This window comes from Saccopteryx bilineata, chromosome 2 (assembly GCF_036850765.1).
Source record: "Saccopteryx bilineata isolate mSacBil1 chromosome 2, mSacBil1_pri_phased_curated, whole genome shotgun sequence".
Taxonomy (NCBI): domain Eukaryota; kingdom Metazoa; phylum Chordata; class Mammalia; order Chiroptera; family Emballonuridae; genus Saccopteryx; species Saccopteryx bilineata.
In genome coordinates, this window is record NC_089491.1 from 20,556,744 (window position 1) to 20,582,251 (window position 25,508).

General features: G+C 57.0%; 1 protein-coding gene across 6 annotated transcripts in view; it reads right to left on the minus strand.

The window, feature by feature from the left end:
- COL27A1 (collagen type XXVII alpha 1 chain) overlaps window positions 1-25,508 on the minus strand; it is a 137,211-nt gene that overhangs the window by 25,607 nt on the left and 86,096 nt on the right. For all 6 annotated transcript variants that reach the window (XM_066256419.1, XM_066256422.1, XM_066256420.1 and 3 more), the window contains 14 exons: window positions 24,215-24,268; window positions 23,932-23,985; window positions 20,498-20,551; window positions 15,263-15,316; window positions 14,692-14,736; window positions 14,566-14,610; window positions 14,244-14,297; window positions 13,368-13,421; window positions 12,443-12,496; window positions 9,556-9,609; window positions 8,562-8,615; window positions 4,681-4,788; window positions 264-317; window positions 59-166 (listed from right to left, as the gene is read on the minus strand). In XM_066256419.1, coding sequence (XP_066112516.1) covers window positions 59-166; window positions 264-317; window positions 4,681-4,788; window positions 8,562-8,615; window positions 9,556-9,609; window positions 12,443-12,496; window positions 13,368-13,421; window positions 14,244-14,297; window positions 14,566-14,610; window positions 14,692-14,736; window positions 15,263-15,316; window positions 20,498-20,551; window positions 23,932-23,985; window positions 24,215-24,268 — 846 coding nt within the window. The remainder of the gene's footprint in view (window positions 1-58; window positions 167-263; window positions 318-4,680; window positions 4,789-8,561; window positions 8,616-9,555; window positions 9,610-12,442; window positions 12,497-13,367; window positions 13,422-14,243; window positions 14,298-14,565; window positions 14,611-14,691; window positions 14,737-15,262; window positions 15,317-20,497; window positions 20,552-23,931; window positions 23,986-24,214; window positions 24,269-25,508) is intronic.

A 25,508-nucleotide genomic window follows, 5' to 3' on the forward strand; every position in this document is an offset into this window, starting at 1 on the left:
CCCCCTGCTCCATGACAGACACCCCCGCCCCGCCCCTCCCCGCCCCAAGAGTTCTCACCATTGGTCCCAGGCTGCCCCTGGACCCTTTGGGACCGGGGGTGCCAGGCGGTCCGGGGTCTCCAGGGGCTCCCATCTCACCCAGCTGTCCTTGGTAGCCCTTGGCACCCTGCCGTGGGAGGAGAGACAGGCTGTCACCAGGCCTCCGGGGGGAGGAGGGGGGAGGGAGGAACACACAGGGGATCATGGCAGTTGGCGGACCTTACCTTGGCCCCAGTCCGGCCCTTCTCCCCTTGCTTCCCTGGTTTCCCTTCCGGGCCCTGAGGGAGAAGACGGGAAAGAGCAAGGACGATGAGCAACAAGGGACAACTGAGGCAGGCCTGGGCAGCGTCACAGCACTAGAGCTGGAGGCCGCCTGCCTGGGCTCAACACTGGTTCTGCACTCAATGCCCACATGACCTAGCCCTGGCGGGTAGCTCAGTTGGTTTGAGTGTTGTCTCAATACGATGAAGTTGCAGGTTCCATCCTCACACATACAAGAATCAACCAGTGAATGCACGGATAGGTGGAACAACAAATCTCTCTCTCTCTCTCTCTCTCTCTCTGGTCAATAAATAAAATTTAAAGAAATTTTAAGAAATCCACATGACTTTCACCATGAGGTAACTTCCTGTGATTGGCATATTTGTCTGTGAAGTGGGCACAGTGGTATTTGCCTCACAGACCTGAGGATTCAACCTGGTGATACAGTATCACGATGACAAGCTGCCTGGTCCGTAGTCAGGGCTGGTTGAATGGCTGTTGGCATGGTTACTGTTAGGTATCCAGGGAACAGCTCTCTGAGCTGAGCTCTATCTCCATGTGCCATGAACTGCTCCATCTTCACGGTGACCCTGACCCTTAGGCCCAACTCAGACTCCCTCCCACAGATGGTGCCAGCTGACATGCCCAAGGGGAAAGCTACCGGCCCAGGTTCCCTGCTGATCTGTGGCCGGGCCCTGATTCCCCTGCAGGTCTGAGAACCTGCCCAGGGCTCAGGGTACCTCGCAGCACCAGGCAGCAGGAGAGATATCCTAGGTGTTCCCTCGTCTCTGAGATGCTGGGTGTCACTTCTGCTAAGCCCTGAGGTCACATCCCACTGCCGGGGTCCCCCTCTCTCAGGAGCTAGAGCTGAAAGGACTCCTCACAGTAGGACACTGTCCCAGGAAGGTCAGTTGCCCTCTGCCACTCTCCCACTGGGGCACCCAGGACACCCCAAATGCTGCTCTCCTCTGTCTTGCTTCAAGGTGGGCCAGTCTGGCTTTGTCTCCATAGTTATCAGGGAAGCTCAGTTTAGGGGGATGAGTATATGTAAGTGTACGTGGGAAAGAGAGATGAGAAAGTAAGAGAGGGAGAAGAAAGAGAGTCCTGACATGGCCACACTGGGTTGGGGTGGAGGCGGTAGGGCAGGCAGCCTTTCTGTCTTAAAAAAAAATCCCAACTGCCTCCAGAGGAAAGTTCCTTGAAGACCCAGACCTCAAAGGGAGCTGGAAAGAGCATCAAACTAAAGATTTGGTTTGATTCTATTCCTTTGGTTGCATTAACAGAAGCACATGTTGTAGGACCTGGGAGGTGATGATCTCATTTTGGAATAGAAGTTGAACTCTAAGAGGAGGCACTGAGTAATGGTGATGGAGAAGGGGGAAGAAGAGGAAATCCTAGAGGAACAAGGAGACACCTGGGCTAAACCAGAGGGACTTCATTCCTGTCTTTAGGTTTCAGCAGCTGCCCTGAGGATGTCTGGCAATGAAACTTACAGGGAGGCTGGCTTTCATTTAGCATAAGAGAGAAATTTCTGCTCAAAACACACAACATGGCAACAGTGTATTGGAGAAGATGACTCTGTCCCAAAGGAAAGTGCCAGGCAGACCATTCTGGGTGGTTAAGAACTAAGGAGTAGTGACCTGGATGCACCAAGCACAGACTACGTTGCATCCCAGTGCTTGAGCCCTCATAAGACCCCGGACAAGTTCTTTCCCTTCTCTGTGCCGCAGTTTTCCCACCTTTAACTTGAACACCACCAATATGGTGGCCCTTAAACACATATGGCTACTGAGCACTTGAAATGTGGCTACTGGGACTGAAGAAGTAAATTCTTAATCTGATTAAGTTAAATTTATAAACAGATATTGAAATTATTGGAAAACTTTCAAGTACGTTAGAAACAGCTTGAGATACGCACTTACATTTTCAACTGCGTATTTTATGAAATCTATATCTATACCAGCTTCTTTCAGTGGCAATTTGGTTTCTGAATTGAGAGACGCTATAAGTATACACAACAAGCTGGATTTTAAAGACAATACAAAAATGCAAAATTCCTTATTAATAATTTTTATATTGATTATATGTTGAAATATTTATATTTTGGGTACACTGGGATAAGTAAAATGTTACCACAATTAATTTTACCTATTTCCATTTACCTTTTAAAAATGTGACTATCAGAAAATTTTAAATCACACACATGGCTTGTATTCTGCTTATATCAGACAGCCACGGCCTTGATGACCTCGAGGTCTCTTGCTCCTCCAGTAATAAAATATGAACATCCTTTGGGGCCTCAGCCACTCCCAGGCACTCTGTCTACAGTCAACCTCATAGCTCTTTCAACTGTCACCCTATGGCTGGGAGGAAGGGATTAATTATCCCATCTTAGAGTTGAAGAAACTGAGGCTCAGTGAGACTAAGGTACTTATCTGCAGGTGACCCAGCCGGGTTAGGAACAAGCTAGGCAGCCTCAGTTTCTAGCTGCCCAGGCTGGTCCTGGCTGGGGAACTGTGAAATCAGGATGCAAGGGATGATGGAATTTGCTGGTGGACTGTGGTGGATGCAATGGCTGATCCCTTGTCAGAAGGAGAAATGAGTCCGTGCCAAAGTGTCCGGTACAGGGCGGAGAGACAGAGCTCCCCAGGACAGAGCGGGCGGCCGGCCACTTGCTCTGACCGCCCTCTGCAGCTGGGAGCATCCCCCCCAGTGTGGGAAACCCTGAGTTAGTGCTGGCGCGCCCCGCGGAGGAAGGCTCCGGGGCCAGAACGAAGACTTTCACTGGGCCCCCATCCATAGAGATGTATTTCTGGAAAGGCCCTGATGGCTCATAAAATTCTATTTTTAAATACTCAGCTGTTTCTAGGCCACAGAGTGGAAGATACTTGTCCTGCAACCCTGATGTCAAAGAGACTCCAGTACAGAGTTCTCAACACCTCCACCACCCGACACACACTCCATCTGGCCCCAGTAAACCTCTGTCCAATTGCAGTGTGTGAGAACTGGGAGTGACAGCAAATACGGACATAACACTGCTACCGCCCCCACCACCACTGCAACCACCTGCAGCACCATGTCCCCTGTGACCACCACTGCCACCGCAATCATTATCACCATCACCATCACCATCACCATAACCATCACCAGCACCATCACCAACATCACTACTATCGCTAACTCCACCACCATCACCATCACTACCACCACCATCTTCACCATCACCATTACTACCACCACCATCTTCACCATCACCATCACCATCACCACCACCATCACCATCACTATCACCACCACCATCACTACCATCACTAACTCCACCATCATCACCATCACCACCACCACCACCACTACCATCTTCACCATCACCATCACCACCACCATCACTACCATCACTAACTCCACCATCATCACCATCACCACCACCACCATCTTCACCATCACCACCACCATCACTATTGCCACCACCATCACCACCTTCACCAACATTATCACCATCACCACCATCAACAACATCACTATCATCACTAACTCCACCATCACCACCACTAAAAACACCTGCATCATGATGTCTACTTTCACCACCTTGGCCACTGCAACCACCACCACCAGCATCACCATTCCTAACTCCATCACCACCACCAACATCACCATTACTACCTTCACCATCACCACCACCATCTCCACCACCACCAATATCATCATCATCACCATCACCACCACTAGCTTCCGATCATTTTATTTTCCAAATTCATAAAGACAATCTTTCATATTTCTGGTATATTTTATAAAGTGTTTTGCTATCCAAAGTTTCATTGACTCTTCATAAATGAGAAAACAAAGGCTCAGAGAGAGGCATTGATGTGTTCAAGGTCATACAGCGAGTGAGTGATTGGACAAAATCTCAATCTTAGGACTTTGGGTCCAGGGCTATTTCTGCCCCATGTTTTTGCCCATTCCACAGTCATGATACTCAAAAACTTACTAAAAAAAGGCTCCTGGAATATTGGGACTCAACATCTACTCCTTCCAAATTCTTCCAATATCCCAAGAATGGGAGCAAGTGAAAGGTCGCAAGACAAGAGAATCAGGGTCAGTCCCCCTCCTACTAAATTCAGTGTGGCTGAATGTGGGGGCTGGGCAGGAAACAGTCATCAAGGGCCAGGTCTGTGCAGGGGACAGCGACCAAGTTAAGGAGTATGTTATTACCCTGATGGTACTGGGGAGCCATGGGAGGATTAGGCAGGGGAGGAAGGACCATAGCAGAACACTGTTAGGTGGCTGTTGCCAAAAGACCTCCCACCCAACTGCCTGAAATAGGCATGGGTGTTATTTGCTCCCAGGAGCCCTAAGTGCTGGCCTGCAGCCAGGCACACTCACCCGGACACCAGTGACGCCAGGGAGGCCGGGGGGGCCATCCTCGCCCTTCAGTCCCTCCTGGCCCTTCTCTCCACGCTCACCGTCGGGCCCTGGGTCACCCCTGTCTCCCTAGGTGGGGGCAGAGGTAGAAGAGAAAGAAAGAATAAATTAGTCACCAAGACCCGTGGAGGGCCCAAACCTCAGGATTCATTCAGATGTTCACAGATGACCAGCTTCTAGATTCTGTGATCGGTCTCTGAATTGCCCAAAGGGCTGGGCTGGCACGGTCCCGAGGGCACAGGGAACAACCCCAACATGGCAACTGCTAGTGCCTAGGCCTGGGCCTGGGCCTGGGCCGGGGAGGGGTGCCTCAGGGAAGAGAGGGCCCTGACCACGCCCACCCCAAGAAGTTCACAGGAAGGGGCCAGGTTCAGGAGACGAGGGCTCTCCCTCTCCAATGTAGACACGTGAGAAAGACAAGAATTATCATAAGCTGAAATAAATTTTCATAAGGGAAACAAATCCACCCAATTCTGCTTCTCAGAACGTTTTCCAGTTTTTTTCTGTGTTGCATTTCGATCTCTGCCCACTTGCACACAGTTTACAACTTTAATAAGAGGCGATAGTTTTGCTTGCTGTGTATCAGTCTCAGAGCAGCAAAACAACGGTTCTGAGCCAGTTAGCAATAAACCAAGCCTTAAAGGCACAATCCAACCAGACTGAGCAGTTCCGCAGTTTTTTGTTCATGTCCTCCTCTACTGCGAGCGCGTCTGCCCGGTGCCGCCTGCTCTGTGCGGTTCTCATTCTCACCGGCTGCAGAACACTCCCTCTAGCGAGTGGACGGCAGCTGGCACGCGGGCCGTGCCAGAAGGGCCGCTGCCCTTGGCCCTGTGGGCAGAGCAGGTGTGAGGGGTGCTGAGTAGGCAGTGGCCACAGAGGGACAGGACAGTGCCTGTCAGAAGGCTACCTCCATCAGGTATGGCAGGCCTGGTGGGACCTGTGGCCAGTGTAAAGGTGGCTCAGCTGTGACTGTCAGAGAGAGGGTATGAATTCATGGGCAGGAGGAAGGGTGGGCGGGGGAGCAGGCCTGGAGAAGCGGTGTCTTTGCTGGGTTTGTTTCCTGGCACCACGCTTTATGAGGAACACAGATAAACTGGTGTGGGTCCAGGAGAAAGAGCAGGGTCAGAGGGCATGAGGCTGGAGTGTGGGAACAAGAGGGCCGAGAGCTTGCACTGCAGGCTGGTCCTGCTGGGGCCTGGGCTCCGGGCACAGGGGGCTGGTGTGAGGCATCGCGGGGGCAGTTCCGAGTTCAGCCAGGGAGGACTTCCCAATGGAGAGGGGTCCGGAGATGACACCGGTGAGGGACAGATGCCCCAAGCTATCGCGTGGGCCAACGCAGAGCAGATCTGGGCACCGGGAAAGGACCAGGCAGCTTGCTTTCTGAGGTTCCTTCCCACTGAGACTCGGATCCCAAGCATGGAGGCAGGGAGCTGGCCGTGGTGACCCTCTTGCAGAAGCCCCTGGCTCCAGGACTCCCTCCCTGGCCTCCCGCTCTCCGAGCTCTCAGAGGCAGGTGGCCTGTGCCGGTGGCTGAACCGGTCTTCAGTGAGGGGCCCTAGCCTCGGCCTTGCAGGAGCTCTTGACCCAGGGACCACCCAGACCCCCGTAGCCCTGGCTCTCCCAAAGCTGGGGCGTAGGGGTTCTTGTGGATCCTACGCAGAGTGGGCTCTGGGGGATCGGGAGAATCCCACAGTTCCAGGACATCTGCCAACGCTCAGAGGAGTCTTACAAGCTGCCTTGCTCAACTTTCTCAACTTACAGGTGAGGGAACGGAGGCCCGGAAGGAGGCAGAGACTGCCCGGTACCCTGTGTAAGTAAGTCAGTCAGAGCACGGGGGAGCACCCGGGGTTCTGGTTCCTTCTAATTCCAAGGTTCTGTGCTCAGAGAATAATAATTCCCTCGCTGCTGGGGTTACGCCACCTAAGTTCAAATCTTGCTGTCACCTCTCGGCCACTGTGCGACCCCGGGCAAGTTCTCTCATTATAAAATGAGCCCCAGTGTGTTCCTGTGAGGGCTGAAAGAGGTACTCCCCAATGGAGACAGCTCGGCACAGCCTCTGGCAAACGGGCTGGATAAAGGTAAGCTGGGACTGACAGTCCCCGCCACCACCCTCATCTCCGGGTGGGGTCGTGGTCAGCAGACTCAGACGAGGAAACCAGCAATAAGAACAGCCTGGAAACTGCAAAGAGATGGGAACCTCCTGGAGGTCGTCCTCACCACTCTCAACAAACACCGTAGAGCAAACAGGGTCTCCCCTGGAATTCTCACGAGGACCAGGGAAGATGCCACACACCTGCGTGACTCCCCTGGCCCAGGGACCGATCAGGGGAGAGCTGGCTTTGGAGGGAGAAGAGGAGGAAGCAATCAGAGCCCATGGAGCCACGACAGGTGGGCTGGAAGGACTGTGTGAGGCACCAGGCCTGGAGACCCCTCCCATCCCACCTGAACCACAACTCGAGGGGGAGAAGGCAGCGGCCTGTTTTCTCATCTGTCAAGTGGGGATGGCCATGTACCTAGCTCCCAGGGCTGCTGGGAGGATTAAAGGTGTTAATTTGTGTGAAGCTCTGAAGGCAGGTGGTACAAGCCCAGGGTGAGCACACCGAGGATTTTAGCCAGAACGCTCTGGTCACATCCTAGGATGCAGCAGGGTTGGGAGGGAGAGAGGCAGACAGGGGGCGCTCTCACCCTTGCAAGAAAAATATAGGGCAGCGGGGAACCAGCCAGGGGCCAGTCACCAAGGCATCCTGGAAGAGGAGGAAGCCTTGGACTGGAGCAACTGTGGGGACAGGGCAGTGTGGGGGGAGGTCTAGGGACGGGGGGACTCAGGCCCAGAGACGAGGGGTGCTTATCTGGGAGTAAATGGATGACAGAAGGAATCCCGGGACGTGGCACTTGGGCCCTGGGCTGAGGAGCGGACTCACAGTGTTACAGGTCAGCTCCAGCGAAAGCCCACTGTTGAGTCAGAGCTAGAGGCCAGGGACAGGCCTGAGCGGCAGGTCAGGCTGGTATCAGACAGCAGGGCTCGCCTGACCTGGGGTTCAGTGGGCCTCCAGAACCTCCTCAGGGTTCTAGCCTCTGTGGTAGACAGATGTATCGACGGCACGTGGCAGGTCTGAGTTGGGCCCACAAGCTTTGATGTCAGTGAGCCCTGGGTTTGAACTTTTGGATCCTCCACTCATAGCTTTAGACACTGGATGAATACACCACTACCACCCTCTGAGCCTCAGTCTTTTTACCATTATGATGGGCACATGGTATAGAAAGCCAGCCAAGGCTTGGGTCTTGGCTGTGTTAATTATTAGCTGTGTGTCCTTGGGCAAGTCGCTTAACCTCTCTGAGTCTCAGTTTATCTAAAGACAGAACTTACCCTGTAGCATTGATCAAGGTGATCCATATGAAGGATGTAGCATAGAACCTGACACATGCATGATTATTCCTCCATAAGTAGTAGCTTACACCTCATGAGTGGTGACTAGTATTGTTCCTGATCTTTCAGAACGTTTGGAAGAAAACTGGTATCAAAGCCACTGGCTCTGGGCCTGGCCTAGAGCAGGTGTTCAGGTGCCACGTTTAGCCAAAAGACGCTGCAGTTTTGAGGAACAGGGAAGTGGGAAGGAGTGGGGGGGGGGGTGGGCAGAGGGCTGGGTGGGGGATGGGCGTTGGAGAAGGCCCACCCTCACCCACGCTCAGTGGGAACTGGCCGGTCAGCTCTCAGAGCTTTGTGGGAACACGGGGCTTCTGGGAGAAACCTTAGGTATTGGATGGGAGGGCAGTGGGGGGACAGGCAGAGGCAGTTTCAGAACACCCCTCCTCTGCAGGGCCTGCGCCAGAAGGACACCTACCTTCAGCCCGTCGGGCCCTGCAGGGCCACTGTCCCCCTCGAGGCCTGGCTCTCCCTGGAAAGCGTGGTGGGAAAAGAGGAGGAGACGTCACTGGAAAGGGGGCCCAGGTGCCCTCCTGGGGGCAGGACTCCCTGCCCCTGATCTCTAGGCAGCGGGGCCCCGGCACACACAGTGGGTGGCTGAATTTGGACCAGGAGGGTGGAGGCACCCATTCAGTTCCCAGAAAGGAGAGGCAGACCCCCAAGCACAGCCTGCTGTCTGCTGGGTAGGCTGGGGTGGGGTCTGCATGAGGTCACGAGTTAGAAATTGCTGGTCTCACAGCCATCCTGGTTGGTTGGTTAGACTGGAAGGCAGTGCGGCCTAGTGGTGGAGAAAGGCTTTGACGTCAGGCAGACCTCAATACCCCCGTGGGGCTTCCCAATCACTGGCAGTTTGACCACAAGCAAACAATTCAGCCCCCACAGGCGTCTGTTTTCTCATCTGAAAATGGGGCTGATCCTACTTTTTTTTAAGGGTTCCTTCAAGGCAGAGCATAAGCACCACAAATGGCAGCCATTGCAGATACTATTCCTGCAATTGGAGCGAACCCTCACGGGACGCTATGGTGGAATCCTATCGCTCAGATGAGGAAAGTGAGGCCAGTCCTCCACGAGTAGGAGTTTGGGAATGATACCCAGAACCTGGGTTAATCCGAAAGAAACCAATTTCTTGGTTGCAGGCCTTCTCATAGCCTTGAAAAGGCTACTGCTGATGTGCAAGAGGGGAACACCGAGTATACAGTGAGCCCCAAACATTTGACCACAGAATGCTTTTCTGTGAAGAGCGCCTCTCCACTGCGGAGACGCTGACCCACCAGGAGGCTGAACGAGGCCATAGTGATTCACGGTCTATTTCTGCCCGGGAGGGAACAGACTCAGGGGGCTTGAGTGAAGCTCTCCCCAACCCAATCATCTGGGGCTGGCTTTCCAGGGAGAATAAGTTTGCTCTGACTTACCCGCTGCCCGATGAGGCCCTGCTCCCCAGGGGTGCCCAGAGGCCCAAGGTCACCCTACAAGAAACCAAACACAAGTCTATGGGCGTGGGTAGGGCCCTCACGACCTCTGATTTGGTGGGATGGAGGGGGGGGCTCTTTCTTCCCAAGAACCAAACAGAAATTGTGAAGTGGCCACCAGAGCCCATGACCCAGTCAGCCCTGGCCACCGTCCTCACAGCTCACACTTACATAGCGCTGTTCTAAGTGCAATGGGCCCTTTAGCAACGCCTGGGTTGGGCGCACAGTCCAAAATCTGCATATAACTAGAGTCTCCCGCCTTCACAGATTCCCGCCCTCAGGTCTGACCCTTGAACAAGGCAGGTTGGAACCGCACCAGTCCACTGAGAAACATCCCCGTATAAGTGAAGGCGCGCAGTGCCAACCCGTGTTCAACGGTCAGCGGTGCACTCTCATTTCACACACTGAAGTCTCACAACAGCCCTACCAGGAAATGTATCTTCTTTTTTTTTTTTTTTTTTTTTGTATTTTTCCGAAGCTGGAAATAGGGAGAGACAGTCAGACAGACTCTCGCATGTACCCGACCGGGATCCACCCGGCACACCCACCAGGGGCGACGCTCTGCCCACCAGGGGGCGATGCTCTGCCCCTCCGGGGCATCGCTCTGTTGCGACCAGAGCCACTCTAGCGCCTGGGGCAGAGGCCAAGGAGCCCTCCCCAGCGCCCGGGCCATCTTTGCTCCAGTGGAGCCTCGGCTGCGGGAAGGGAAGAGAGAGACAGAGAGGAAGGAGAGGGGGAGGGGTGGAGAAGCAGATGGGCGCTTCTCCTGTGTGCCCTGGCCGGGAATCGAACCCAGGACTTCTGCACGCCAGGCCGACACTCTACCACTGAGCCAACTGGCCAGGGCTTATCTTCTTTTTTATAAATGAAGACACTGAGGAGCTGAAGGGTTCAGTAATCAGCCCGAGTTCATGGCTAACAAGTACCAGGTTCAGGATCAAACACAGGTAGCTTGGCCCCAGAGGGTCTCGGACACAGAGATGGCAACTCTGCCAGCCCCCTCTCTTCCTCTCCCTGAGAGCCCTGAGAGGAAACCCAACAAGCAAGAGGCCCTAAATAAGCCCAAATCAATGTCACCACCATCCCCAAGAGACCCTCAAAGGCTCTTTCTCCTGCAGTGATTTCCAAGCTACACCCTCTCCCTGCTGGTGTCTGGGCACGAGGAGGACACGGAGCTCTGAGCCCTCAGCCCTGCCCCAACCCCAACGGAGCTCTGAGCCCTCAGCCCTGCCCCAACCCCAACAGAGCTCTGAGCCCTCAGCCCTGCCCCAACCCCAACGGAGCTCTGAGCCCTCAGCCCCGCCCCAACCCCAACGGAGCTCTGAGCCCTCAGCCCTCAGCCCTGCCCCAACCCCAGCGGAGCTCTGAGCCCTCTGCCCCGCCCCAACCCCAGCGGAGCTCTGAGCCCTCAGCCCTCAGCCCTGCCCCAACCCCAGCGGAACTCTGAGCCCTCAGCCCTCAGCCCTGCCCCAACCCCAGTGGAGCTCTGGGCCCTCAGCCCTGCCCCAACCCCAGCGGAGCTCTGAGCCCTCAGCCCTCAGCCCTGCCCCAACCCCAACGGAGCTCTGGGCCCTCAGCCCTGCCCCAACCCCAGCGGAGCTCTGAGCCCTCAGCCCTCATCCCTGCCCCAACCCCAGCGGAGCTCTGGGCCCTCAGCCCTGCCCCAACCCCAGCGGAGCTCTGAGCCCTCAGCCCTGCCCCAACCCCAGCGGAGCTCTGGGCCCTCAGCCCCGCCCCAACACCAGAGGAGCTCTGGGCCCTCAGCCCTGCCCCAACACCAGAGGAGCTCTGGGCCCTCAGCCCTGCCCCAACTCCAGCGTAGCTCTGAGCCCTCAGCCCTGCCCCAACACCAGAGGAGCTCTGGGCCCTCAGCCCTGCCCCAACTCCAGCGGAGCTCTGGGCCCTCAGCCCTGCCCCAACACCAGAGGAGCTCTGGGCCCTCAGCCCTGCCCCAACCCCAGCGGAGCTCTGAGCCCTCAGCCCTCATCCCTGCCCCAACCCCAGCGGAGCTCTGGGCCCTCAGCCCTGCCCCAACCCCAGCGGAGCTCTGGGCCCTCAGCCCTGCCCCAACCCCAGCGGAGCTCTGGGCCCTCAGCCCTGCCCCAACCCCAGCGGAGCTCTGGGCCCTCAGCCCTGCCCCAACCCCAACGGAGCTCTGGGCCCCCAGCCCTGCCCCAACCCCAGTGGAGCTCTGAGCCCTCAGCCCTGCCCCAACCCCAGCGGCCCCACTTCTGTCTGTTTCATTGATGGGGTGGTTTTCTGCATTGTTCGTGCAAAGGATTCTGGAAGCGAAGACCGAGAGTTCCAGGTCTGGACCAACTCTCTCTGAAGGGCTGGGCGACTCAGGCACAGATGGGGAGTGACTGATCTGCCTCAAGTCGCACAGCCCCTCGAAGACTCCCCCAGGCCCAGCCTAGACAACACCCTCAGGACAGCAGCATCGCTTGTCAACTGAGGGGACTGCCTAGAAAGCACGTCTTCTTCCTACAATGCAGCGGGAAGAGGCCCCCCGAGAGCCCAGGCACCAGAGGGCGCCTACGTCCCAGCCGGTAATGAGGGGCATGGGTGCTGAAGTGCAGACAGTATCGGAAGCCAGAAGGTAGGGCCACCCCAGCACGGGGGGAGGGGCAGGTGCCAGAGAAGACATTGCTGGGCAGAGGGAGGGACAGCAGCCTTGGGCCGGCTGGGACGTCTGCTATAGCATGGCCAGGACCCACTGCCCAGCCAGGTGCACAGAGAACCCATTATCCCGGGCACAAGAAAGGCCTGCTTCTCTTCGGTGGGGAGGACATGGCCCCCAATCATCTGCTCTTCCTTCAGCCCTCCTCACCTTCATCCCGGCTTCCCCAGGAAGGCCTGGTTCTCCCACTGCACCCGGCGGCCCCTGCAAGAAAATGCCATTGGTCCCTTCTAGAGCAAGGACTGGCCCCTGGTTGTCAGGGAGGAGATAACTAAGGTAGGCTCAGAGAGGGCAAGGGAGGCGCCTGAGGTCACACAGCACAAGACACACACAGGGGTCTTGCAGCTTAGAGCTGGGGCTAGAGGAAGGGAGCTGATGGGTCTCAGGCTGCTGAGCCTCGGGGCTACCCAGAGGCAGCTGGAGCCCTCTCCCTCCCCAAGAGTGTGGTTTACCACATTAGGCGCCCTTGGCAAGCACAAGGAGGAAAATGTCATGATTCACACAGGCCAGGGGAGGAAGCCAGCAGATGCTGTGTCAGGGCTGAGTGATTCCAGCCCTTCTCTCTGCAGCCAGGCCAGGAGGACAGGGGTGGGAGGCCGTCCTGAGGGATCATGACCGGCATGGCGGCGCCCTTGCCTGAGCCCTGGGGCTCGGTTTCCCCTTGGGATACGGCAGGGGCATCTGGGGCTCCTTCCAGACTCCCTGCTTCCCGACCTTAGGAGGGCTGATTCTGCAGTCAAACTTAGGCTGGGCTGAAGTCCTAGCAGGCTGGCGGAAGGGCATTGCTGCTTTCCCCAATGCCAAAAAAGGGTCACTGCCAACTCCCACCCACGTGAGGGTCTTGGTACCCCTGCCTCCCATCCATTGCCCCTCAGACTGGGAGTCTAGCTCCTCGCCCAATGCCATTAGGGTGCGTCTACCCTCTCTGCCAAGGTGCCACCTCTTCCATTTCTACAGCACACAGGACACGACCATGTCCCCAGGCCAAGACAGAGACCCCTGAGGAGGCAGGCTGGGACAGGCTGACACTTCCTAAACAGCATCACGGGACAAACAAGGGTCCCTCAGCACTCACCTTGGGTCCCATCTCTCCTGGAGGGCCAATTGGTCCCTGGGGTCCCTGAGGGCCCTAGCAGTCAGACAGACAGACACAGAGAGTTGGGAGAAGCCAGCCTGGGCCCTCTTTGGGGTGGTCTGGAGGGGTAGGTGAGGTGAGCACCCATACAACCCAGGACTTTGCAGACATTGCAGCCCACGCCCCCACCCCAGGCCACGTGGAAGCTCCCGGTGTCTCCAGTATATCCCCTCCATCCGTCTCCGATTCATGCTCCTGTTCATCTACCTAAAACCCAGAGGGGCCCTGCCCTGCTCAGAAACCTAGCTCTGGGGCCTCGCTCACTCTGTTCCCTCGGCCTGGATGCCCTTCCACCTCAGCCCCACTTTTGGAAATGCCCCACCCAGGCCCTGGTCAAAAGGGGATCTGCTTAGGCCTCAAGATGTGGGATTTCAGTGCAGCCTGGGGGACAGGAGCTTCCTGCGCTTCCGCTGTCCCACTGGGGACTCTTCCTCCTGAGCCTCTGTCCTCTCCTCTCCACCCCCAATAGCACCTCCTCATTCCCCGACGCTTGGGATGCTCCCCCACATCCGGCTCTTGCCCCTCCAGTCATGCTGGGCTCAGCCATTCCAGGCACCTCCCTCCCCCCCCCCTCACTCTAGACACATTTTCTCATGTCATCTTAATGACAGGATGGTAAAGTAAGGACCATTATTCCCATGTTACTAGCAAGAAAACTGAGGTGGAAGGCTTAGACTCAACCCAGAGCCCCTGGGGTCCCCAGCCAGCGCTGTCTCTACCGTCCCAGGCTGTCCCTCTCTAACCTCTCTCCTGTGTGAGCCCCCGCCCCCACCCCTGCCTGGATAAAGACACAGAGGGGAAGGGAAGGGCACTCACCGGTTCTCCTGGGAGGCCCTTGGTGCCTGGCGGGCCCGAGGGCCCTGGGATGCCCTGCAGAGACAAACAAAGGGGACATGAGTCCACCCTGCCTGCCCCTGGGCCTCAGTCAAGCCATCACAGTGTATGAGGGTCCTATCCCCACCCTCTGCTGGGTAGTGGATGGGACACTGGGTCCCAGGGGAGAGACGCTAGAAGCTCTTTAGTACAGGGAATGGGCAACTGGAACCTTTGGAGTGTCCACGGCAGGGTGGGAACATGGCTAAAGGGGCTAATGTCTTCCCACGCAGCCCACAAAATTTCAGGAACCGGTGACACTTACAGGAAAGCCTCGTGCGCCCAGGTGCCCTCGCTCACCAGCTGCGCCCTGCAAGCACAGTCGGGTTTGTTAGAGGCACAGGGCACAGGCGGGGAGGAGGAGGGGGCTGGCAGCTGTGGCCGGACGTACCTGCTGCCCGGGCTGGCCCAGTCTGCCCTGCGGTCCTGGGGGGCCCTGCAGGAGGCAAAGCACTCGGAGGTGGGGAGTGCTTGGGAGGCCCCTTCACAGAGAAGGGACCCGCACTCCCACGGGAGACATAGGGACCATGGGGTCCGCCCCTCTCCCCAGCGTGCAGGTAGGGAAACTAAGGCCCAGCAAGGGGAGCGGCTCACTACAGGCGCTCTGGGTGGAGAACCAAGGACCCGGTGCCCCCCGGTGCCCCTGGTCCCTGGAAGGGCTTGTGGTCCCGGGAAGGGGCCAGAGGCCGTGTGCGACCCCCTCGCTCCATGCTTCTGTGCTCTCTCATCCCCGTGCTGTCTCTCACTCCCGTTCATCTCAGAGCTCCTCCTCCCCTTCGCCCATGCTCCAGGCTGGGGTGGGGGTGGGGGGGCGGATGAGCTCTCAGGAACTACCCTGCAGCCTCTCAGGGACTCCTGGCTATCCCCAAGGGGCCCAGTGCCGAGGGGCGCGTGAGCTCTGGCTCCGGATTCCTGATCCAGCATGAGAGGTGCGAGGAAGGGCAGGCCAGGGGGGTCCGTACCTTCAGACCCCGGGACCCCTGCTCCCCAGCTGGTCCATCTGGTCCTCGGGGGCCCTGCAAGAGGGAAAAGGGACTAGCACAGTGGACAGCAGGGGTCTCCCTTGGGCTGGGAACCAGGAGGACGGGGCTGCCCGGAGCCCAGGGCTTTTCCCTGCTGGGCCTGAGGATCCCACTTCCTTCCTCCCATCTCCAACTCACCCCCACCCTGAGGGGGTCGCCCTGGGCAATGTGCCCGCTGGGACGGCTCCCTGGAGGGCTTGATGGGTGGACCCAGCTAGAGACCTTACCATTCCAGAATGGGGTTGGCGGTACACTGAAACCCTGTTTAAGGAGACCTTGGGCGGTAGGCCAGCCAACCCATTTCACAGACGTGGAGACTAAGGGTCAGAACAGAGAGACACATGGCTGAGTCCCCACAGCCAGGTCTTTAGACTCTGCTGTCACATGCTTTTCCCAAGCACACCTGGGCATAAACAGGTATGTGAACCACAACAGCCCTTGAAAACTGACAGAGAAAGCCCAGGGGAGGGTCTGCTTATGGCCGCTGCCCCCTCCCCCAACAGATGTGCTAATTTATGGGCCTAGTTTATGAGAGGAGGGGGCAGGAGCAGGGCAGGGGGAAGGTGGTTGTTTCCTAGAGTGCTGGACACAGATCTGACCCTTGAGACAAAATTCTTGGTCTTTGGAGACCTAGGAGTCCTCCAGGAAAGGGGGAACTGTCTCTTTCCCCCCACTGCACAGATGGGAACAGTGAGGCCAAAAGAAGTGACTCGACTACGGCCGTTTAACCTATTAGCAGCTGGTATCCCATCCAGGGTTCCACCCACTGCCCCCCATGTGCCCTCCATGGTGTGGGGTCCCCTGGGGAGGCCCCCTTGGGGAGCACTGTGGTGTCTGCTCTGTAGGGGTCCGAGAGGCCCTGCTGGGGAGACAAACAGGATCCCTTGAAGGAGGCTGGCCCACACAGCCAGGGAGCATGGGGACCGGTCACAAAGGGAGGCTGGGGAAGTGTCTCGGTGGAGGGAGGATGAGGGATGAGAACATAGAACAAGAAGAAATTAATTAAAATCTGAACAAGAAACTTTTCAATTAATAATTGAGCTGGGAAAAGTGACAATTCCTCTTATCAGTTGCCTGGGGCTCCGGACGCTTCAACTGCACAAGACCGCCTGAAATAACACCTCGCTGACCAGATACACGGGCTGGGAGGCTGCGGGGCGGGGGCTCGGCTGGGAGCCAGTGCGGCCCACTGCTGGGCAAAGCAGTGCTGGAAATGTCATGTCTTAGAGACCAGGGACTGCTCTTCGCTCAGCCTCAGTTACCTCATCTCAGAAAGGAGGGGGAGAAATCTCCGCTACAAGGCAGGAGAGAATCATCAGCACCTGGCCTATACAGCAAGCGCTCAGTAAAACCCGGCTGGGCTGGGCTGGAGGCGGCTGCAGGCTCCCACGGGCCAGGGGCACAGAGGCGTGGCTCAGGGAATCCGGGCTCAATCTGCTCCTCAGCATAGGCAGCTTCTGTCACACTGCATACAACTGGCTGGGTTTTCACAGGTTCAAGACGAGGTTTGAGTACAGAGTGTGTGGGTGCAAGTTCTGGATTTGCTGCCAGCTTGCTTGCTGTGTGGCCCCGGGAAAGCCGCTTCCCCTCTCTGGGCCTCAGTTTCAGGTGGACACTGTCAGACCAGGTATTGGACTTACCCCCACCCCACCCCACCCCACCTGGATGCATGGAGAGGGGCCTGGCGGAGATGGAGCCACATTGGGGTGGGGCATCCTGGGTCATGGGAGCCAAAACAGAGGCTGAGCCGAGGGCAGGCACCTGGGCCTTTCTGAGCAATGTCTTCCGGCTGCTAGCCTCTGTCTCTAGCTGAGGCATAAACCCTGGAGAAAGAGTGCTGGGATAGAGCAGAGGCCCAGACGTGTTGAAGGCTTGGCCGAAATCACACAGCACTCTGGTTATCCTAGGAATCAAAGCCTTTCGGGGAGAAAGGTTATACAACCTGTAATAGCAGTAACAACCATAGCAGAAGCAGCAATAATCGTGAAAGCTATTGTCCTCCTTATACAAATAAAGAAACAGCCTATGGTTACATAGCTAGTAAGGAGAGGAGGCAGAATTTGAGCCCAAGTCAGCCAGATGCCCATTTTTCCCCACCTCTACATGTCATTGTTTATCTGTGTGAGAGTGAGCTCCCCATCACAGTGGGTATGCAGGTCAGGGTCTAAGAAAGCCTGCACTGGGGTAGGGTGTTAGAGAAGAAATCTTAAATCTGTTATTAGGGGACTCTGCTACCCCCTAGGGGCACCAGAGAGCTCTGGAAGCTGGGCTGGCCCAGGAAAAGAGGACCAACCTTCTAGTCTGGAGGGAGAAGGAGGCATTGGGCCCCAGCCACCCTCCCTCCCCTGCTCCGCTGTGCAGGGAGGGGAGCGAGGGCAGCCACACTTACACCCTTGCTCTGGCCACTGTGCAGCTTGTCCTGGGTCCTGCAATTCCCCCGTCCTGCCCCTCCCTCCCCGAATGAACACAGCTGACCTGCCCCCGCTGGAGGAAGGCCCGGGTTTCTATCAGAACCACATGTCTGTTCTCTCGGGGCGCTCCCCAGGAAGATGTTTGAAGGCACAGCTGGGGCTTGGGCAGGGAGGAGCCCCTGCCTGGGACAGAGAACCTGGCCAATCGCAGCACTTGTGGAAAGGAGATGGATGTCGGTGAGGGAACCATCCCATGCCAAGCACATCCTGCACATGGCTGCCCGGCCGGAGCTGACCTGTGTGAGGTGCTGATGAGATGCAATGCCCCACGGCCATCGGATGGGGTCGGTTCTGCTGCTGACCCGTTGTACAGAGGGCAAGGTGGAGGCTCCCAGAGGGCAAGTCAGGATTCAGGGCCAGGTCTGCTGAGCTGTAAGCCCCACTCACAGGAGCAGAGCCCACGGCCAGCACCTGAGTCTCAGGATGCTCCCTGCTACCTCAGAGTGGGTAAGTGGAGGGACAGTGGAGTCTCCCACCTTCTTCTCCACACTGTGCCGCAGCACACAGGCTTCCTGGCACTGTCCTGTAGGCCCCAACCTGCATATGCCCCGGGATGGGGAGCTCACTCCCACACTGATAAACAGTGACTGGTAGCGGTGAATAAAAGTGGGCATCCGGATGACTTGAGTTAAAATTCTGGCTCCTTTCAGTTTCCTCTCAACAGCACCCACCAAGCCTCAGAGAGGTTCAGACTCTGGACTGACAGCCGGGAGGCTGAGACCGGCCCCTATACCTGTCAGACCCTGGCGTCCTCACTCTTCCAGCTGAGGCCGGTGGACCCAGACTGTCAGCAATCCTACCAAGCCCGAGGGTCGGGGCCTCATCCTTCCTCTGGCCTCAATCCCGTACTGCTCATGTTGCCCAGGGAATGGGGGGGACTTGAGGGGGCAGCAGGATCCATCCGCTCATGGGCAGGGGAGCAGGCAGGGCCTTCCAGACCCCCAAGTCCATTCTCCATGGCACATACGGGGAAACTGAGGCCTGGAGAGCAGAAAGGCCCTTGCTAAGGTCACGGAGCAAGCCAGGAGCTGCAGAGGCTGGGGGATGGGGACTGCTCAGAATTGAGCTTCTTAACAGCACAATGGGTGCCTCTCGAGGCCCCCACCACCCTCAGCTACCCCATCAGTGAAGTGGCTGACAGTACTCTGTTTGGCAGGGGACCTAGGGGACAGATAGATCCCACAGGTTTTGCATTCCTGCCAAACCCAGCAGGGGGGAGGGGCTGGTATTCCTGAAGTTCCCTCCCAGCCATGGACTTTGATGTGGTTGGGAGCCTGGGTTTCCTCAAGCAGGGGATAGTCTCCCAGCTGCTGCTGGGAAGGGGGGCTGGGGGAGCTCAGGGAGCTGGGAGGGGGGGCTAAGCCTTACATCTGGAGGGCAGGGGCAGGGTCTGGGCTCATCCTCCAGCTAATGTGGCTGCTAGGAGGACATGTGCACAAGGTCAAGGTGGGACCAGACTGTCAGTGGGCCTGGGTCCAAGTGCAGAGGCCCAGGACGTGACACCGGGCGGGGCCCTGCCGGGCCAGAGGAATGCCTCCTAATCTCCCCTTTTCCAGGCCGACTGCTCAGGCCATCTGGTTCAGGGGAAAATTTAAAACCACTTGAAATTCGGCCAAGAGGAGCGTGATCATCACGGATCCCCTATATGGCGCTTGGCGAGCAGGCCCGGGCTGCCTGGCCTACCTGTGCCATCTCATCTCCTTTACGGGCTGCCTGGCCCGGCACCTGCACACCAGCTGGGTGCAGGCACCCCCCCACCAGCCTTCCCTGCATGGTGAAAAGTAAGGCTGCAAAAGAGCCAGGTTCACTGGGTTCAAATCACAGCTCTGCCACTTTCTAGCTCTGCAATCTGAGGCAAGCGACTTAACCTCTCTGTGCTTTAGTTTCCTCGTCTTGTAAAATGGAAATAAGAACAGCACCTACTTTATAGGGTAGTGTTGAAGATTAAATGAGTTAATAATTTGATTAGACAATGCCTGGCACATAGGAAGTATTAGCGATTAACCCTTGCTATTGTACTTGGGCCACCCCTTGCTTAAAACCCTCTATGGCTCCCCACTGCCCTTGGAGTATAGTCCACAAGCCTAGCTCTGCTGTTTGAGGCCTGGCTTGGCACCTGCTAATTCTTGCTCTTATCCTTCTCCCAGTCCCTCTTTTGAACCAATAGGGATCCTTCAACATGCCACATCTTCTCTTGCCTTAGGGCTTTCCCTCTGCCTGGAAACTGGCATCAGCTCAAGCAGTGCCCTCCCCTGAAGCCATCCCTGGTACCCTGTCCAAGTGAGGTGCCTCCTCTAGGCTCCCAAGCTTCCAGCAAAGATGTGCTAATGACCCTAAACTGTCTGACCAACCCAACTGAGTCATAAGGACAGACAGGTGTCACACCTGTCCTAGCCCCTGTGGCATCGACAAAGCCTCCAACGTGGCTGGCACAGAGCAGGTGTAAATAAAAGGTGACCGAATGAATGAACAAACAAATGAAGTGACAAAGCATTGGTGCCACAGAGCCCACCGGGGCCCACTGGATGGCAAGGCCTGGCACTCAGAAATGGGCTGGAAAAGACAGGTTGGCCCCACAGTGAGCCCGGAACCCTGCCTGGTTCTGTGAAAGTCAAAGACCTCAGGACGGGACAGGGGGCAAGGTCCAGGAGGGGGTCTCCCCAGCGGGTAGCCAGAGCCAGTCCCCGGGCCGGGCCCCACTTACCCGGCGTCCCTTGGCTCCCCTCATGCCTGGTGGGCCTCGGGATCCTGGAGGACCCTGGGGGGAGGAGAACAGATCTGGAGAAGCCTCCTTTTTAGGGAGTAAGTGGGACACAGGCCTAGGAGCAAGGGTGCAAAGCTTGGCCTCAGGAGCAGCCCCCTGCCTGGGCTCAGCAGCCTTGTTATTAAAGGATTGGGCCAGTGGGAAAAACTGTCCCACAAGGAGAAGCAGAGGAGAAGCTGCAACCTTGAGCAGAAGTCTGCCCTGGGCCCGAGGGGGCCTCCACCCTCCTGGGAATCCTTAGTGGGGAGAGGCCTCCCTGGACGAGCCATTTCCCTTTATCTCAGCATCAAAGCTACAGGACATTTCTGAAAAAAGGTCTCCTCAAATACCCATTGCCTCTTTTCTCCCTCCATCACCAAGGAGAACGTGGCAGCCCAAGCTCTGTCTCCCACCCTGTCTCCAAATATGACCTGAGAGCTAGCTACCTGAAGTCTAGAAAGAGCCCTGGGAGAAGAAGGGGAAGAAGGGCGGAGCTGAAGAAGAGGGAAGGAAATGCATCAGGAGAGGAGGGTCAGGGGGCGGGGGAGAGGCTGGGCAGAGAAGTGGGGTGGGGGGTGGCAGAGCGAAGGGAACAGGCCTGGCCCAGGGAGGATGCCTGTTATCTCGGTTTGATGTTGGAATCACCAGAGGGCCCAGGGAGAGACAGGGAGGGAGGAACAAAAACACAGGCTGGCTTTGTTTCTTGAACTCTGAACACCTGGTCCAGCACAGGCCTGTGACACGGACCGAGAGAGCTGTTGAAGGAACGATGAGTATGTGAACTAGCGAGGACAGAAGAAGGCGGAAGGGAGAGAAAGAAGGCCGAGAGAGGGAGTGGACGGTCTCACGGCCCAGGTTCCAGCCCCAGCTCCACACATCAAGCAGCAACTGCACCCTGCGGCCGGCCAGGAGCCCTCGACAGCGGCAGGGGCCCCCCAGCTCCCAGGCAGTCTCAGACTGGGCCTGCTCCTCTTACAAGGAAGAGTCGGCCTCAGCCCCCTCCGAATCCAGGCAGAGGCCCGGCTCCATTTGTGGCCTCAGGGAAAGCCCCTGCAGCCCCCATTTCTCTCTCCCTACGGCCTCCAGGGGCGCAGACCCTCCAACTGCTGCCGCTGAAGGGCGAACTTGAGGGGCTGGGACCCAACCTGACCCCTTGTCAGCAGAGCAAGCAGCAGACCCGGGCTTGGCCCCGTGTAAAGGCCGACCTGACTCCTGGGTGAGAAGGGACCGTTTTATGGAGGGATCTCAGACTGCAGAAGGAACGCGATGCGTCGCTGGGAAATTCAGGAGCCAAGTCTCGACTTAGAGGCAGTAGAGTGGAATGCTTAAATGAGCCAACTGCTCTAACAGAGACCTAGGTTCAAATCCCGGCTCTGCCACTTACTGAGTCTGTCTGTGACCTTTGGCAAGTGACCTAAACTCTTGGGCCTCAGTTTCATCAACTAAAAAAATGGGGCTAAGAAGAGTCCCCGCTTCTTAGAGCTGCTGAGAAGACAAAATGACCTGGAAGGTTCTCAGGTAGCTTTGGGCTCTCTTAAAGAAGGAGGTCAGCGACTGGAGAGGTCAGGGTTTGGCTGTCTCCCCGCCCACAGGCATGGAGATAATCATCTTGGCTGACCTCAGGGACTGTATGTAGAAAGAGCACGGATGTTAAAATGATTGGAAAAGTGGGAAAATGCCCATCAGCTGTGAACAGTATTGTCAAAAATGTCTCTTTACTAGCAATTGTCTTACTAAGCATAGTGGTAATCAGTAAAGTCAACAAGTAGTAATTATTGCTAATACCATCATTAAGCACTTAGCATATGCATGTAGTTTGCTAAGCAATGAGGTCATGAACTCTATCATCTGTCTCACAGCAATTTTGTAATGAAGGTAGTATTACGCTGGCTCACAGATGGGGAAACTGAGGTTCAGGGAAGCTCTGAGTGTCGCCAATAGTCACACACAGCTCGCAGGTGGGGGATTCTGGTGGGGGATTCACAGGATTGGACTCACAGGTGTCTGATTCTGCAGCCGACTTCCTGGACCTGGCTGTGCTCCCGCTTCCCCAGCGGCACTAGGGGCGGCCGGCTGGCCGGCAGGAGCCCAGGAGATCCAAGGGGCCAGCCGCATACCGCAGCAACGAGGGGTCAGTCCGTCTAATTTCTCTCAGTCTGGGCCAACCCGCTGACCGGACAGAAGCCCCGAGGAAGAGGGTGGGAGCAGGTCAGCAGGGGCATGGAGGCAGGGAATCCAGAGGAGGCCAGCACCTTCCTTTTAGGAACTGCCCTGGACACCCCATCATTTGTCTACCTCCCACCGGCCTTCCATTTTGTCCCAGCAAGTCCCTTCTAGGCTTTCTTCTTCACCCTGGACAGATGGGGAGACCGAGGCCCATGCAGGCCAGAGTCTAGGGGCTACAGAGCTAGGATTTGATAATAGTCCCCAGCACCTGGTGCTTGGGCTTTGACCCTGGGTACCTCTCACACTGATGGCTTCTAATCACTCTATTTCCAGCCTCTGGAGGGACCTGAGCAGCCTGAAGTTACTATCCCCCAGCTCCACTCTGGAACCCTAACGGGGCTGCCCCCCACACGCTTCCCACCTGCCTGAAGCCCACGCCTCCGCCTCCCAGCCCCGAGCGCTGGCCTTGGTGGAAATGAGAGCCCTCACCAGTCTCCGCGTCCTCCATCAGCAGAGGAGGAGGGGCCCGAGCTGCCCATGCTCTGGATGAAAGCCCCCCTCCACCACCACATCACCCTCCTGGGAGTGGAAGGGGCCTGTGGATTTGAGTGCTCCTACCACACTGCTCCCCCATCCCTCCTTGCCTTGGGGTCCTCAGGAACACCCCAGGTTCCTCAGGGAGCACAAGAAGCCCTGGACCCCTGCACCCTTGGCTCTGACCCTCAGCCCGTCCGTTCCCAGCATTTCCCATCTCTCCCCTCCTTTCCCACAGCACGCATGTCTTATCTATTGGGTCCTCTCTCTCCCCCATGCCAGAACATAGGCTCCTACAGGACAGACAGGGACAGCTTTCCGCCTCATTGATGGCTGCATCCCCAGCTCCTGGTGAGGCCCGGGCACATATTACACAGGATGTCCCAAATAAATGAACAAAGCCATGATGGTGCTGGTGACCAAGATGCTCCTGTGTAATGAACATCGCCATGTAATGAACATCAGCCTCATGGTTTCACTTAACGCATGCAATCACACGATCGTGACCACAATTATTTTCTCTATTTTCCAGCTGAGTGAAATTTAGGCTCCGAGTTCAGCGATCTGCCCCGGCAATACAGCCAGGGAGTAGTGGAGCTGGGACTAGAACCCAGGTCTGCAGACTCTGAGGCCTGGACTCCACACCCTTACTTGACAGTGGGTTTGAGCTCAGGGAACATGGCGGCTCTGCTTACCAGGGGTCCAGGCTCTCCGGGGGTCCCAACACCACCTGGCGTTCCAGGATGACCCTACTCAGAGAGAAGAAAAAGGACTTGGTGGTGGACAGTGCCGCCTCCTTCAGTCCCGCCTCGGCTGGCTCAGCCCCAGCGCAGGACACGGGGCAGCAGCCGAGCCCCCCAGAGGGAGAAGGAGCAGGTCCTCCTGAACAGCTGGGGTAGGCAGAGGCAGGCAGAGGAGAGCCCGCTGTCGCCGTGCCCATGACGGGAGTGGGCGAAGGGATGCAGACTTGCTCCTTACCATTGACCCCTTGGGTCCAGGTGCTCCTGGGGGTCCCATCATACCCCGGTCACCCTGTTGTGGAGACAATTCAGGGAGGTCACAGCTGTGGGGTGGCCCTGTTGGAGGCAGGTGTAGAAGGCCTTCCAGGGGCCTAACAGGGACTTGCCCAAGATCTATCGAGTGTCCCCACCCAGCTCATGGACATATCACCCGGGTGGTGACAGGGGAGGGATGGGGGTCTGGGATTTCCCTCAGCAGAAGCCAGACCCCTAGCAAGGCCTCGGGTCCACCACAGCGTGGCACACAGTGGGCTTTCCTCAGGCAAGGGTGGTCCTGATCAAGGATATGCTAATTGCATGCCCCCTTTGACTTGGGCCCCACGCCCTGTGGTCCTCATTAGGCCTGGCGTCCCCTGGCCGGGCATGCCGAGGCAAAGATGGCAGCGGGCTGCATTTCTTTTGCCCTCCCCACCCCCTGCCCAAACGTAGGTGACTTGCTGGGGAGTCAGAGATGTCGCTCTCTCCCTCTTGACTCATCCGGACTGCCCAGCACAGATGGCGATTGCAGCAGAGAGCTATGGCCAGAGGCGGGGGCTCTGGGTCCCCACCCTGGCTATTTTTGTGAGGCCCTGTTTCTTGTATCCACCCACCCAGTCACAACATTTATTGAGCATCTCCTAAGTACCCAGCACGATAAGCTAACCCCGGGAGATGTGGTGGTGAGTAGCAACAGACAGATCCTGCTCACGTGGAGTGAGACCCGGAATGTCAGGAGGAGATGGACACAAATCCCCAAACCGGATGTAAACCGGGTAGAGCGGTGACGGCATGGGTCTGTCTCAGCACGAGGGCTTCCGATGGGACGTGCCCACCTGGGTGCAGGGGTGTGGCGGGGAAGGGGTCCCTGAGGAAGTGCAGCCAGACCTGAGAGCTAAAGGATAACGGAGAGTCAGGTAGGCAGAGAGTGTGGAGCGGCAGGGATGGGGAGGGTGTAGCCAGCAGCAGGAAGGGCGTGGCCGGGGGCCGCAGGTGAGGAGGGACTCGGAACGTCTCAGCAACCAGAGAAGGCAGAGTTGGCTTGGACACTGCACTTCAGTGTTGCACGAGGTGACCACCGAAGACAACAGGGTTGAAAGGGCACACTAGACCTTTCTATTTTTTGTCACATCTTGTGAATCTATAATTATTTTGAAATAAAAAGTTGCTTAAAAAATAAAGAGGAAGAGGGGAAGAAAAAAGAGGAGAAAAAAAGGGGTGGCCAGAAGGTCTAGGACACAGGGAGCGACGAGGGGGGCGTCTCAGGATAAGCCTGG